This window comes from Cucurbita pepo, chromosome LG08, assembly GCF_002806865.2.
Source record: "Cucurbita pepo subsp. pepo cultivar mu-cu-16 chromosome LG08, ASM280686v2, whole genome shotgun sequence".
Classification (NCBI taxonomy): domain Eukaryota; kingdom Viridiplantae; phylum Streptophyta; class Magnoliopsida; order Cucurbitales; family Cucurbitaceae; genus Cucurbita; species Cucurbita pepo.
Window position 1 is genome coordinate 3,485,908 of NC_036645.1, and position 16,070 is coordinate 3,501,977.

The following is a 16,070-nucleotide window of genomic DNA, read 5'->3' on the forward strand; positions in this document are numbered from 1 at the left end:
GTAATAAAATTGTTAACAAATTAAAGAAATATTAAATAGTCAAGTTACAATAATATTAATAAATGCGACTGCTTTTAATATTTGAAAATGGTTTTTCAAAATATTCAACGCATTTGAACGTACAAAATCAATCTGATTGAAATCTTCTATTGCATTTAATTGAAACATTCTTTGCATTTTAAATATAATATATTTAAATAAGCCAATTTACTCAAGTAAAAATTTAATAGTTTTGAATTTAAAAAATAAAATATAGTTTTTAATTTTTTTAAAAAAATCATTTATTTATTATTATTTTTTTTGTTAATATTATGTTAAAAAATAATAATGAAATTTGAAAAGAAACATTAATATCGCTCAAAAAAATTATTACCGTTAATATATGGTCGGAAATCATCTAGCAGCACTTCAAAAATTATTTTAATTGTTTTTTAAGTTTAAATTATTTTTTTATTTATGATTTTAATAAAATTAAATTTTTTTTTTTATTTTTTTTTTTAAGTTTAAAGATATTTTCGAAATAAAATATTAATGATTTTTGTTCGAACTTAAATTATAATAAATTATAAGAGTATATTTTAATTATTATTAATTTTTTTAATTGAAAAGTAAGTTTTTAAAATTAAATACAAAGTTAGAGAGGTATTTTTATTAAATTGGATTTAAATTAAATTGAAATGATTGGTGGGATGGAAATTACTGTTTAGGAGTCATATGATAGTGGTTGTAATGATTCAAAGGAAGGATATAAATGGAATAAAGTGAAATCACGAGGGTATGCAATAACCTTTGGCGGAGGGCACGGATTTCACTGACCGAAGACATTTTTCTTCGCACTCAAAAACGACCCGTCGCCGGGCGGAACGATCAACCACCAACTTCAAACACTTGTTGCAAACGAGTCCGCCGGGAGAGAAATGTCGATTTTCCTTTAAGATTCGACCGGAATTTTGGACTTTGCCTCAAGCTCTGGTGTCAATACGAGCTCCGGCGGGGAGGTAGGATCATTTCTGCAGCTGCGACGATGAGCAGAAATCCCAGATCCTCCGCCGTTATCCCTCACCGGAATAACCCTAAGTCTCTTCCGTTGGTTGTTACTCTTAACTGCATCGAAGATTGTTCGCTTGAACAGGATTGTCTGGCTGGCGTTGCTGTTGTGGAGCATGTGCCGCTTAGTCGTTTGGCGGACGGGAAAATTGAGTCGGCTACGGCGGTGCTTCTTCACTCGCTTGCGTACCTTCCGCGGGCTGCTCAGCGTCGGCTTCATCCTTACCATCTTATTCTCTGCCTTGGTTCTGCTGACCGCTCTGTCGATTCTGCTTTGGCTTCGGATCTCGGTCTTCGTTTGATTCATGTCGATACTTCCCGGGCGGAGGAGATTGCCGACTCTGTCATGGCGCTTTTTCTTGGCTTGCTTCGTCGGACTCATCTACTCTCGCGTCATACACTCTCTGCTTCGGGATGGCTCGGTTCTGTCCAGCCTCTTTGCCGTGGAATGAGGCGCTGTCGAGGACTGGTTTTGGGAATCGTTGGTAGATCTTCTTCAGCTAGGGCTTTGGCTACGAGGAGCTTAGCTTTCAAGATTAGCGTGCTTTATTTTGACGTCAATGATGTAAGTTTCCTTGCTCTTTCTTACTCTCTTAGGCCAACATTTAAGTCTTCTTTTACTTACCAAGAGCATATGTTTCCAAATGACGTGATTCCATAGCTAGATACCACCAGTAGCTTTGTTGGATCTTGGAGGGTTACATTAGTTGGGATTTGAATGACAATTTCAAGATTGTAATCAGCTTATTCGTTCTTGCACCATGATTTATATGAAGCCTAGAAACTGAAATCATGAACTCTATTGGATATTCGTTTTGATATAGCAAAATTCTGATTCCCCTGCCTCCTTGTGCGCTAGACTTTGGGCTAAATAAAGTTTTACGAGGACTTATCATTTGTTCTTAGTTCATTTTTTCTGGTTTTTATATTTCCAACTTTTTCCATCTTGGGTAGTTTCATGAATGTGTTTAGCAGGGCTCATGCTACCTGATAATGGGTAAATTCAAATTTCATCTACTTGTTTGCGTTCACTTTGATTCGCAATGCTTATTCTTCTTTTCGACTATGAGCATTGTTTTTAAATGTTTTTGCTCCGAACTCTGTTTATACAGGGAAAGGGAAAAGTGAGCAAGTCGACAGTAACGTTTCCATCTGCTGCTCGAAGAATGGATACTCTTAATGATTTGCTTGCTGCAAGTGATCTCGTTTCACTTCATTGTGCCCTAACAAATGACACGGTTCAGATTATCAGTGCTGAATGTCTGCAGCATATAAAGCCTGGTATTTAATAATCTGAATGAATTTGAATTCCTTATTGAAAGTTCCTTTTTTATTCTGTTTTACGTTAAGGGGAGATTATCTTGTTTTACAGGGGCGTTTCTTGTTAACACTGGTAGCAGCCAACTATTAGATGATTGTGCTGTGAAGCAACTTTTGATCGATGGAACCTTGGCTGGCTGTGCCCTGGATGGTGCTGAAGGGCCACAGTGGATGGAAGCATGGGTATGTTACTCTTTCTTCAGTTATATCAATTGAAATGCTTGGTGCTTTAGTGTTTTGAATATTGTAATATTGTAATTCATTCTTAGTAGCACACTTTACCTTTCCATGGTTTCAAAACGAGTAGAAGTTCTAAGAAACAGTATATACTTCTAGTTAAAAAGTCAGTGAGTAACCAATAAATTATAATATAATTGTGCTGCAGGTGAAGGAAATGCCAAATGTTTTGATTCTTCCGCACAGTGCAGATTATAGTGAAGAGGTATGGATGGAGATCAGGGAGAAATGCGTCTCAATATTACAAACGTTCTTTGTTGATGGGGTAGTTCCTGAGAATGCCATCTCTGATGAGGATGAAGATGAAAGTGAAGTTACTGAAGTAAAAGAACAGTCTGATGGTCGAGGCAAAGAAGTCAGCATTCAGCTTGCTGCTGTTGAACGGTTGACTGATGATAACCACTTAACTCCAATGAACTCCCAGAAGAAAGGGTTGAATCTCTCAACTGGGTCATCCAGTCAGCCCCAGAATTCCACTTTGTCACAAACTACCGTCACCAGATCTGATGGAAGACGCAGTAGGTCTGGTAAGAAAGCCAAAAAAAGGCATACACGTCAAAAATCTCAACAGAAGTTAGACGATAATCTCATGTTAGAAAAGGAAAGTACCTCTCATCGAGAAGATGATACTGCTATGAGTGGCACAGATCAAGTTTTAAGTTCAAGTTCTCGATTTCCTTCCCCTGATGAATCAAGAAACAGGAAAGTTCCTTTGGAGACTATGCAAGAATCTACCTCAGATCCATCATATAAATCTAGCAAGAAATTAGTTAGAAAGTCTATTGATCAGCTGAAAGATGGCTATATTATAGCCATATATGCTAGAGATCATCCTGCACTCCATGTATCCCGGCAACGAGTTAAAGGTGGTGGTTGGTTTCTTGATACCATGACAGATGTGACAAAAAGAGACCCTGCTGCCCAGTTTCTGGTTGTTTTCAGAAATAAGGTTTGTTAACGAACATTTTTTTAAGACTATAGTTGCTACTACTGGATAGCTGATATCATAAAATGATGCTCTATTTTTCAGGATACAATTGGTCTTCGATCTCTATCTGCTGGCGGGAAGTTATTGCAGGTAAGATTACAAGCTTGCTGTACCATATTTTATACAATTGGTCTTCGAACTCTGTGTGTCGTGCATACCCACCCTCACCTCATGAACACACATTTTATGGAGATGTTGATGATATTCTCATTAGAATGGAACATTTTTGCATAATAACGTTGATCTGAGTTACTTACTCGCGTTGAAAATTTTGTTTTTTGGTCTAAATATTTAAGTCTGTTGTGAAGGTTATAAATCTTGAAGTATCTGTATTATTCCTCTTTCATTATGCATGCCTGGATCTCTTTCTTATAACCTTTATTGGCTCAAGTGGTCCTATTTTAATTGCAACCTTTCTCTTCACCTCAATGAAGCATTTATCATATATATATATATATATATATTTAACTATTTGAGCAAGACCCATCTGGCTGTGGTCAAATTGTTTTAATTTACTATCTCTAGATCTCAAGGTTCAGTTTGATCTTTCATTTTTCAGATAAATCGTAGAACAGAGTTCGTATTTGCTAGCCACAGTTTTGATGTTTGGGAGAGTTGGACACTAGAAGGCTCTCTGGAAGAATGTAGGCTGGCCAATTGTAGAAACCCCCTGGTAAGTTCTTTTCGTAGTACTTTCTTGAATCTTGATTGCGTACTGTTGTCTCTAATTCATGACTGTAATTTTATGGAAGTTATTTTGTGTTCTTCTCTTCTCTATCTCCCCCCAACAAAAAGAAAAAAGAGTCCTCCGGAGGGGAGTATAGTTTTCTATAGACCTTATTTGGTATACTTGTGGGTGTGGCTTTAGTTCCTGATTTGTCTTTTTAGTTCGACACGGTCATCTGTATTTTGTATTTGTCGAATAGAAGAGTCCCATCTTGCCATGCATGACATCAGTGAACTTAGTTATATAAAATGGTATACCTGTTTTCTCAACTTTTGGTATATAAAATGGTTCAGCTTGTTGATCATAAGACTATGAGAAAGTTGACTTCACTTTTAAAACAGGAAAACTGTTTTTAGCTAATCAAAAGCACTTAGAAGTACATATTCTCGCATTTATTGCTACTGCACTGTTCATTCTAGTTCCCCTGGATACTGAAGGCGTCCTTGGGGTGATCTCGCGCTCAGTATGAGCTTTCTAGTGTTCCTTTTGCAGTATGTGATGCATAAACATTCCTTTCATGGATGAATCCCTTTCTTCCACTCATCTCTATAGTATTGGCTATTTAACGAAAATTGTAGGCACTTTTGGACGTGCGCATTGAAGTCCTCGCAACCGTAGGTGACGATGGAGTTACCCGTTGGCTAGATTAGACGAAGTCTTCAAATTTTCCACCCCATTTGTCGACTAATTCAAGGTTTGCTTAACTTTGAAAGGTTTAAAAGTTGTAGAGCATTTTTTTCTTCCCTTGTTTTTGGTTAGCTTATTATTCCTCTTTCGGTTGATTGCCTTCTTTACTATATAGGCTTTGAAGTTGTAGGCTATTATTTATTCAACCTGTGGATGAATGAGTGTGCTTTGTAATCTATTTTAGGGCTTTGCCGAGAGTTTTTTTTAAGATTGAACGCACTTTCTTTCTCCTCAGTGTAAAACGTAAACCAATGTATTGCTCAATTAGTTCATGATTTTGTTCCATAAATGCTCGTAAATCCTGAAATCTGGTAGAAATTTTAGAGCTCTAAGGCTTTACCCTTTTAGAAGCATTTGTAGAAATCAAGTAAAAAAAGATTTACAAGTATAATTTTCATAAATTTTATGAGAAGAGGGCGTTGGATGATGAAAGTCCCACATCGGCTACATCGGCTAATTTAGGGAATGATCATACATAAACAAAGAATACTCTCTCCATTGGTACGAGGCATTTTAGGGGAAGTCCAAAGCAAAGCCATGAGGGCTTAGGCTCAAAGTGGACAATATCATACCATTGTGGAGGGTCGGGTGCCCATGTTTAATCTTTATATCATTCATCAAGTTTATCATATGCTAAAATAAATTACATTATTGATACATTTATTTTTTTTTTTTTTTTTTAACAAAATATTTTCTTTGCAGCAAGCCTGTGATTATTTAAGTCATGCCTACCATTACCTCCTATAGAAAAACTAGAATATATTCTTCATGTTTGTAAATTAAATGATACCAATAGTGTTTTAAAATAAAAATAGAAAATTCAGTAAAAAATGTAACAGAAAAGTATCAAAATCTCTGTCTTGAACTTTTATGACATTAACAAACTTTTATGATATTAACAATTTAATTTATGTATGTTCAATTTTATAACAATTTAATCAGCATGCAATAATTTATTTGTTATAATTGAATTTATTTTTATTGTAAAGATTTGATGAACATCTATTAGGTTAAGATATTTAATAAATTTAATATATTTATTTCCTATAGTCTTAAAAAATTAACAAATCGACATTTCAAGACTAAATTATTATTTTCATGAAAGTTTAGAAACCAATAATATTTTTTTAGTTTAGAGTAAATTTGAAATGAGTTTTAGGTTTATTTTTATTTTGATGAAATATTAAATTATTGACATTTTAAAAGATGTCTTATTCACTCATTTATGTTCGAATGGACAATTAAATTATTTCTTAAAAAAAAAACCAATCAAAATTGAATTATTGTTATGGTATAATTATGAATATTCTATTTCCTATAAGTTGGCTGCATTATCACTAACATATTACGCAAGATATTTATCATTAATCAAACAAAAATGCAAATGCAAATGTAAATAATGGGTCTACATAAATAAATCTAAATAGTAAATAAATAAATATTTTAAGCTTCAATAAAAACATGAGAAACAAAAAGGAAAAGGAAGTTAAACCTCATTTTGGAAAGACATTAGACATCAAACAAAGTGAAGTTTAAATTTGTCTCAAAAATACCATACCATAATCTAAATCCAAATGGTAAAATCCCACTTATTAGGACTTGGGAAAGGAAAATGTATCACATGCTTTAAAATACAAACTCAAGTTCCATATATTCGTCCTCCATCCAACAAACTCAAGTTCCATATATTCGTCCTCCAATCGCAATTATAACGCAGCACAAGACCTATGTTTAGTTCCATATATTCGTCCTCGAATCACAATTATAATGCAGCACAAGACCTATTTTGCAAAATAAGATGTCATGTTCTAAAACTCTTCAATAGAGGGGCACCCAATGAAATAATGCATTTTTTCCACGTGGATTTCGCTGTCATCTAAGATCTAATGTTCATCGCTTTTAACGCATCTTGTCCTCTTGATAAAGACATGGCAGGCAATGATCGAAGATTTCGACACTTTGTCGAAAACACGACGAAGAAATGAAACTAATCCTATATGAACCCAATTTTGGCAAATTCGCTTTGAGAAAACTGAACAATTTTCACTCGTAAGAGGGTATTATCCCTACAGCAGACAATTCTGTTCATTTCTTAAAAATGCCTCCCAAAAAAATGAAACACAGCACTTTCCTTCACCTACTGATTTCATTTTGTCTGTCGGGTTACTTAGGAACTACGTTTCGAGTTAGAAACCACACGGGAAATAAGCTAAAGACAAACCAACAAAAACAAGCATAAGAAGGATTCATTACTTACATTTCTCACTCAATCCTACTAAGAGGAGCAAATTGTGTCCATTCTCTATCCAAGGAATTGAGGATTTGGGCAAGTATGCTCGAAGTACAGTGTTACAATATTACCTGTACCCATAACCCATGTTCAACTCGTGACCATACATCCCCTGACCATGGCCACCACTGGCAGAAAGCGGATGAATTTGCTTCGAGGTCGAGTTCGATCTGTGTCCCATTTGGATGAGCCTCTGAATTGCGTCTGGTTGGTTACCAGGAGCTGAAATGTAAACGAGAAATCAGAATAAAAGAGAGCCACCCTCTAAATAAGAGATCAATGAGCTACACATATTCAACTGCATTGCATTTTATCTATATAGCTCGTTAAAGCACCCAATCAACTTTAAAGCTTAAATGGATGAATTATTGTAAATTTAACAACATCACTACTTAAATGCTTNTTAAAGCACCCAATCAACTTTAAAGCTTAAATGGATGAATTATTGTAAATTTAACAATATCACTACTTAAATGCTCTCCCCCACTCGTGGATTTCAAGATTTAAAGAAGGTCTAACAAGTGAGAAACAATATTGATTGGGGAGGAGATAACACAAAATCTCGACACCATGTTAAATCACCAATCAACCCAAAAGCTTAATGGATCAAGGCAAATTAAATTATACGAGTATTTTAATTATAGTCACAGCAAAACAAGCACTCCGCAGCAGGCATCATGCAGAGAGAGTGATTTTAAGTGTAAATGTATCCAAGTTGGGGAAAAGTAAAGAATGTCTTGAGCACAATCAGATCAAATGAGTCGAGAACCATATAATTTTCCTTATGGACAAAAGATAGTATAATCAGCTGCAGACTTTAATAGAGGCATGTCGATTGGGGAAAAATATGAACACATAATGGCCAGATAAACAGGATATGGAAACTAATTTATCAGTCAAATATATATATTAATAACATATATAAAATAGTACTTAAAGTTCAAGCAAAATAACATGAGTGTTACCTGGCGAGGGAATTCTGGGACCACCAGTATTAGGCACACGCTGACCGGTATGAAAACCTTGGATTGAATTTTGTTCCTGTATTAATCCAGGAACCTGATTGTTGGGTTGGAGAGTTGCTGCACTACCTCTGATGGAGTGAGGATGTAGAGGAACGCTTCTGTTTGTCATAGGCAGAGGTGCACCTCTAGATAACGCTTGAAGAAGATGCTGTGGGGGAAGATTGCCTGAAGTTTGCATCTGCTGTATCATCGGGTGATGAATCAAATGATCAAATCCAGATAATCCGGAGGTAGGAGGACGAAGCATATTTGATACAAATTGATGATTAGATGGTGAGCCGTGATGAACCATTCCTTCTGGCAACGCTATATTATCTCCCTGAGAATTCATGTTAGGAGGATGAGATTCAAATTGATGAAACTTGACATTGTTCGTTTGTTGGGGATGAAGCTGGGAGAAGTTGGAATGAACCGGAGCTTTCCGTTGTGGCATTTCAGTCTCCCTCCGATCGTAGAGACTGGCTGAAAAAGGCAGCCCTTCCAGACCTCCCATGCTAGGCCTTTCATCTTTGAAGGCAGGGTTAAAGATTGCAGCATTACTGTCTTGTGAGTTGTGTGACAACAGAGGTTGAGGTCTAGCAGAATTCCCAATAGACATGAGATTCTGAAGATTCATAGAATCACTTATGATTAAACTGTCCTCTTGAGGAAAGGGCATTTCAGCTGGTCCGTCATAGCCGCCCATCTTATGTCCTAACTTAGCATGGGGATGAGAAGAATCCATTCCAGGCGGAGGGCCATTCAGATTTAACCACTGTCCACGAACTTTATCTGGTTGGTTTTGCTGTCTTAGAACACCATGATCGTGATTAATCATACTGGGCCGAATTTCATTGTTGGACAACAGACCATCATCTGTGATCGGATCGCGTGGTTCTGGAACATCACTTTTGACAGATCCTGATGAACCCCCCCTTTGTGCAGAAACAGGAGCTCCAACTGACTGAAGCTCCTTCATAAAAGCAGACCCAAAAAGTGTTTCAAGAGTTAATGTCTTCCCTGGATTTGAAACGTTGTGCGTACTTTCCTCCTTTTTATTGTGAATTGCAGAGCCTACACTCACACCATCATCACCATATCCTGCAATCACTGGACTCGAACCCTTCTGTAACAATGAGAGAAGGTGCAATGATGCAAGATCATCATTCTTAACAGTTGGATGTTTCACATCAGCATCAGAATGACTCCATCTTTGATCAGACNCAAGATCATCATTCTTAACAGTTGGATGTTTCACATCAGCATCGGAATGACTCCATCTTTGATCAGATGGTTGCAAAGCTGAGTCATTTTCTTTAACTTTTGACAGCAGTGACTGTTCAACGGCCTCACAGGTAAGAATCGCAGAAACAGCCTCCGGCTTACTCTTATCATAAAATGGCTCAGTCTTTGCAACATTGGATGATGTTGCACTTGATGTGATATAACTTTCTGCAGATTCATAACCCTGAAAGGCAACTGTGGGCAGAGATTGCTCAGAATGCTTCACATCAGATACAAAATCATATCCACCCTTTTCTCCAGCTCCAATCATAGTAAGCAAGTCAATTGACCTTTTAGGTGAAAGGTCATCCCCCTGTTTCCTATCTGCAAGGTGAAAAAAAATGAGCTATGAGCATTAAAACTCGAAGCCAATCAGGTAATAAACCACTGATATAAGGAATCGTTTGAATACAGAATTTTTACCAACATACCGTTGTCCATGAACCAATGAGCAAATCTAGAAGATTGAGCATTTTGAGGGCTACATGCATCATCCTTCTCACTGTCCTGCTGCTGCATAAGACCCCCGCAAAGCATACATCAGCGATAGAAGTATCCAAACTAGAATTGCTTTTGTTACTTCTGTTCTTAAATGAAAATCTAACGAGGAGAAAAGGAGGTACTTATTTTTATTCGAGCAGAAATAACTACATACAAATTGAAGGAAAAGAAATGTAACAAAAGAATTATAGTTCCAAATTATGAAACAATTCCATCCCTTACTCAACAGGGACATAATGATTCGTCAATAAAATGATTTCCTATGATAAGATTGAAATTGCAAAAAGATATCCACATGCTGGGGTTGATTTTCATAACTTCTATGCATTTAGGCCTGTTTTTCTTAACTTAGAAAATTTTAGAAAGCTAATCTGGGTAAAATGCATGGGATAATATACCAGCTGGCTTCTAGTAATAATACCACATATAGGAAGTTGATTTTGATTCAAAACCAGAAAATTAATACCATGGCTGAAAAAGATTTTTCTACATTCAGGAGTACCTCAATAAAATTAGTAGCACCGCCATCTAACTTTATGGTACTGCCAAAAAGTTTTTCTAAGATTGAAGATGAATGGCCTTGACTTGCTTCACCAACAGCTGTATTCGCTGGCACCATTTCAGTCTTACAATTAACAACTGCANATGAATGGCCTTGACTTGCTTCACCAACAGCTGTATTCGCTGGTACCATTTCAGTCTTACAATTAACAACTGCACTGTTTTCAATAGCTTCAAAAACTTCCAAAGAATTTTCACGAGATTGAACGTCTGTTCCAGTTGTTTGATTAGACATGCCTACAGCCGAAAGCAGATGAATAATATTTTCACCAGTGTTGTTAGTAGAAGCATTGGTGCTTGTTTTTCCATAATGTTCAGGGCGACCCATTTGCTCTAACGAACTTTTTCCCTCTAAATCTTCAGAGAACCCATTATGCAATTGCTTGTCCTTGGTTTGCAGAGACTTGTCGACGTCATCCTTACCCTACACAAGTGACAAACATATATGCAGTTAATAAGGAGAAAGAGTGTTATCTAGTGCCAGAAGAATAACTCTTTATTATAACAATATGACACTTGCTGACGACAAAAACACACTGCCCAGGCACATATCCACCCCATTGACAACTTTTAAATGGGAAACAACCTTATACTCCAAGCTATTAAAACCAAAAAAAATATGATGAAAACGAATAATCACCTCCAGCAAACGAGGATTAACTGAAGACCTTGTTCCAAAGTTTTTCTCCAACACAGTGCTCGTGAATCCAGGAGGCACGAGTGGCCTAGATACAGTTGTCTGAGATGGAAAAAAAGTTTCTCGATCATTTTTTGAAGATTGTAAGGAGATAGGTTCATCGAAACCACTGCTTGTATTCAGTAGTTTCTTATCATCTTTAGCCTCGTCCAACTGCATTAGGATGTCAAATCCATCTCTCTGCTTCACAGGATTTGACTTGTGACCTTCTTGAAATGCCCTATGTTGTTCTTTCCTCATCGACTCAAATGAAGCTGCAATTAAGTTTGTCAGCTAAAAGTATTGTTGGAATAAGTATTTGAACAAGATCTGTAGATGTTCAAGTTAGTACATCAAGCATCATGGAGAAAAGAGCGATTACCTCTTCTCTTTTTTTCCTCTTCAACTCTATCCTCACTTGTCAACTCAGAAGAACCAAAAGTTTCATGATTGTACGAATCATGAGTATTCCCTCGTTGATGGGCTACAGCCTGATTAATGAAAAAACAACATCCATAAGGAAAGGTTACTCAGTATAATTTCAAATTCTTGTTGTGTAATTCACTTACCCATTCAACAAAATGATTCTGTTTATGTTTAAAGACATATGGTTGAATGTATAACCATAATCCAAGGATGGAAATTTAATTTTAAATTTTGTTTGCAAAGTAGAAAGATTGGAAAATATAATGAAACCTTATAAGGTCGAGGTGGATGATATGGCTCATTGCTTCTATTTAGCTGGTACTGATCATGTACTCGAACTTTTGGTGCCGAAAATGCTGTTGCATATCCAGGTGGTCTTGGAAAAGAACCACTACCAAGAAGTCCATCATGTTCAGGACCCTGCGAAGGCCTCCTAGAATGATCACTTAATCGCCACCCAGAATCCACTGTTGAAATGAATATTCCAAATGTCAATATTGTAGTAATTTCACATCATAAATCCTGAATTGACTGGTTTTAACAACATCTACAACTATTTAAGGATATCAAACCAATACAAATAACGTGTTCTCAAGGTGCTCTGCTTTAAAATAGAGAAATGCTGCCAGAGCTCCATTAGTCAACCGCGTTTGAGTAGGCAGAAATATCATTATTAATATACATGTAAATGAAATTATTTCCAAGACAGCAGTATTTTTAAAGTTAAATCAACTACAGCAGGGACCCAACAGTTAACAAAGCCGGATACGACATGATATTCAGATTAGTTTGTATAGAACAATGAAGTTATCGAAACTTAAAAATAGATTAAGAAGAGACCTCACCTGAATCCCGGTCAGATTGTGAATCGCTATCCTTATCACTCCGTCCAGAAGAATTAATGTCCTTCTTTCCATGTATTCGACGAGCATAATTAGTCGTTTCTGCCCTATTGGGTGGTGATGAACCATACTCATTGCGCCTAAAGCTATTCAAAGACAACCCTCCAGAAACTCTTTGCCTATCATAGGAAGCTTCTTCTAATTCACTACACAAGGGGGGGCATATGCTCAGAAAAACAATCCAACAAGGAAAATAAGAATACTATCACAAGGCTTATCGTCGGTTCTTTACTTTGTAAGATACAGACTTCAGTAGCGTAAACAAAGAATAATTACAACTTATTAGTAGTAAAAAAAACTAGAACAGATGCACGAAAGACCATCTTACGCGATAACTGATTGGTCAAAACCGCTCGGCAACTTTTTGCAAACATCCAATCCGCTCAGGGACAAGAGGAAATCTCTCGTGTAAGAAAACTTAGGTTTCCTAAACAGGATCAAGAAAATCTAGTCAATACTAGCCAGAATTAACAGTAGATAGCNTCGTGTAAGAAAACTTAGGTTTCCTAAACAGGATCAAGAAAATGTAGTCAATACTAGCCAGAATTAAATAATAGAGGAGAAGAAAGAAACAAGAAAATAAACCACAGATATCGGTTTGGAACTGCAAATTATATGTAATTACTTTCGCAAATCATGCTTCACTGTAGCAGTCTGATCGTGTGGCTTCAAATCCTCCTTCTTGAGGCTCATTCTGCTTGCTTGCTTACTCGGGACAAGATTAATCAGTGCAATGGATCGATATGCAAAAAGTCTTCAACAGCACCAGAACCAATTTACTGAACAACAACGCCGCCCAAGATTGCCGCCCAAGATTACCGCAAAGCTAATTCGAAATTTATTGGATACTATACCGTCTCATTCTTTAAAGAAAATCAATTAATTCAATGCAGACAACACGCTAAAAACTACTCTCCATCGCCTTGTCTTCAAATTTGTTCGTTCGATCGAAGCTAATTCAAGTCAGGAAGCATTAAAAATGCAGACTCAGAGGCAATCCCATCTATGATCCAGCTGAATGCGCATCAAAATCCCTCAAAAAGTGAACTCCATCCACCCAAGCTCCCTCGCCAAAAATTTATCAATCTCCAAATCCCGTTTACCACTTCTTTCAATTAAATCTCAACCCCAAAAAACAAGATTACTACGTAGAATCGCGCTTTCAACGAATCATAAATCCAATTCCCACACGATCCATCCACCACAAACAAAATTACCGTTATAACACGTGATCTTAGATGTCGCACCAGAACAAATTCTAGGGTTTTGTTCAATCCGAGAGCTCCAGATTGAAACTAGGGTTTTGGTACATGAAAAAAAAACAAACAAAACGAACCAAAAACAAAACACCTGGATCCAAAACAAAAATTATTCAAAAATAAATCCCCATGGACACGAACTTCTTGCGGATTGGAAGCTTCTAGGGTTTGGATAAATGGATTTCCCGAGTAATCGACGCGAGAGAGAAATTCGAGTGCTGGAATTCTGGTCTCTGTTCATCAACCTAAACCACATACATCAGGAAAGAGGAACAAATTATAAACTAAATATATATATATTCAACTAGTTACAGCGTTAACACAATCCCACGCGCATGCNCGCGAGAGAGAAATTCGAGTGCTGGAATTCTGGTCTCTGTTCATCAACCTAAACCACATACATCAGGAAAGAGGAACAAATTATAAACTAAAAATATATATATTCAACTAGTTACAGCGTTAACACAATCCCACGCGCATGTTTCTCCCTGTCAGCCACGCGCCAACCACCTCATCTATGTTATTGAACGTTACTCTCACGCGCCCTTTGAAGCGTGGTAGTTGAATACAAAATTTACCCCTTAAGAGTAAAAATAAATTTGGGATTTAAATAAATTTATTTTTAGTGCGCCGTCTCTTTATATTTACCAATTTTTATATTCATATTTATTACCCTAAACAAAAAAGATAAATAATTAATATAAAGAATAAGCAAACTAATAAACTTAACAAATAGAATCAATATTAGGGTCNTTTATTTTTAGTGCGCCGTCTCTTTATATTTACCAATTTTTATTTTCATATTTATTACCCTAAACAAAAAAGATAAATAATTAATATAAAGAATAAGCAAACTAATCAACTTAACAAATTAGAATAAATATTAGGGTTGAGCTTCAAATTATCGTGATCGTGAAATCGAAAGTCATTAGTTTCGCATCTCCGAGAGAGAATTCCATGATTCTGGTCTCGAGTTAAGAGAGAATGTCGTTGCTGATAGATCCCACCCAGATCAAGAGCGGGTGGGATTCAGTATGACTGTTCAAGATAGGAGAGCGACCCTCGTTCTCTCGACTGTTCAAGATAGCATCAAATCTGCTCAGTGAGAAGTCCTTGTCATTTTGATTCTTGATAACTCGAGCCCCGTTGTACGATTGAGTCACCAGGCTTTACCGTAGTAGGGCCCAATCATACTCAAAATATGAGCTTGATCCTAGCTCAGAAGGAACGTTAGCTATATGCTTAACACATGAAACTCGAACGTTGTGTTAATCAAAATAGCTATCTAGGGGTGTTCATGAGAAAATTTGAACCGTCGCGCTTGTCCAAGGCGTTTTATATGTAGCCGTGTGTTGACTATCCCGATCATGCTTGTTCACAGCGTGTTATCTATGATTGCATGCTCGTTCCAAACCTCTTTTACTTGCTTTCATGTTAGATAAACCTTTACTATTCTTGTTATGTCAATATGGAGTATATGACCAGTCATCAAAATCATGTCTACGTCTGTCATGGCTAAGATGCCTCAAATGTTACCACCANGCTAAAATGCCTCAAATGTTACCACCGGATGATATGTTATCAAAGTTGTTAATGTTGTTTATTCACTGTTAGCTTATACACTGATGTCTTTCAAATTGTTTTCAACGCATTTCTTCGCTCATGTTTTCTAAAATATTTATTACAAATAACCTAAGGCTCGATCATACATCGAATTGNTCACTGTTAGCTTATACACTGATGTCTTTCAAATTGTTTTCAATGCATTTCTTCGCTCATGTTTTTTAAAATATTTATTACAAATAACCTAAGGCTCGATCATACATCGAATTGTTCACAAAGTCAAACTTTTGTACAGTTGACTTGTTCGTCGAGTTAAAACAAGTACCACACAAACACTGTCCCATTGCTATTATTTTAAAATATTTAACAACGTGAATATGAGCATTTAATTATGCATGATTTGTGNGTCGAGTTAAAACAAGTACCACACAAACACTGTCCCATTGCTACACATATAGGCATAATAAATTTTTTAAAATGTAGTAACCAAAATAATTGTGACCAAAATTATTATTTTAAAATATTTAACAACGTGAATATGAACATTTAATTATGCATAATTTGTGATGTCATGTCAAAACACCATTTATAAGGGTGT

General features: G+C 36.4%; 2 protein-coding genes across 4 annotated transcripts; one reads left to right on the forward strand and one right to left on the reverse strand.

Annotated features, from left to right (window-relative positions):
* The first annotated feature begins 778 nt into the window (after positions 1–778).
* LOC111800069 (C-terminal binding protein AN-like) lies at positions 779–5,278 on the forward strand. Its single transcript, XM_023683651.1, has 7 exons — positions 779–1,612; positions 2,160–2,328; positions 2,420–2,550; positions 2,753–3,553; positions 3,635–3,682; positions 4,152–4,265; positions 4,898–5,278. The coding sequence occupies exons 1-7, from the start codon at positions 1,025–1,027 to the stop codon at positions 4,967–4,969; spliced, it is 1,923 nt and encodes a 640-aa protein (XP_023539419.1). The 5' UTR covers positions 779–1,024; the 3' UTR covers positions 4,970–5,278.
* Positions 5,279–7,211: 1,933 nt separating this feature from the next.
* LOC111799853 lies at positions 7,212–14,159 on the reverse strand. 3 transcript variants are annotated; one of them, XM_023683337.1, is made up of 12 exons: positions 13,276–14,159; positions 12,979–13,077; positions 12,594–12,796; positions 12,019–12,215; positions 11,705–11,813; positions 11,287–11,597; positions 10,777–11,070; positions 10,588–10,701; positions 10,016–10,094; positions 9,593–9,908; positions 8,262–9,523; positions 7,212–7,518 (listed from the first exon to the last, which is right to left on the reverse strand). In XM_023683337.1, exons 1-12 carry the CDS (start codon positions 13,341–13,343, stop codon positions 7,364–7,366), a joined length of 3,207 nt encoding a protein of 1,068 aa, XP_023539105.1. In that variant the 5' UTR covers positions 13,344–14,159; the 3' UTR covers positions 7,212–7,363. The 3 variants fall into 3 exon arrangements, with proteins under 3 accessions (XP_023539105.1, XP_023539103.1, XP_023539104.1); XM_023683335.1 differs by having other exon boundaries at positions 10,016–10,097; XM_023683336.1 differs by having other exon boundaries at positions 10,016–10,097; positions 10,588–10,664; positions 10,740–11,070.
* Between the last annotated feature and the right edge of the window lie 1,911 nt (positions 14,160–16,070).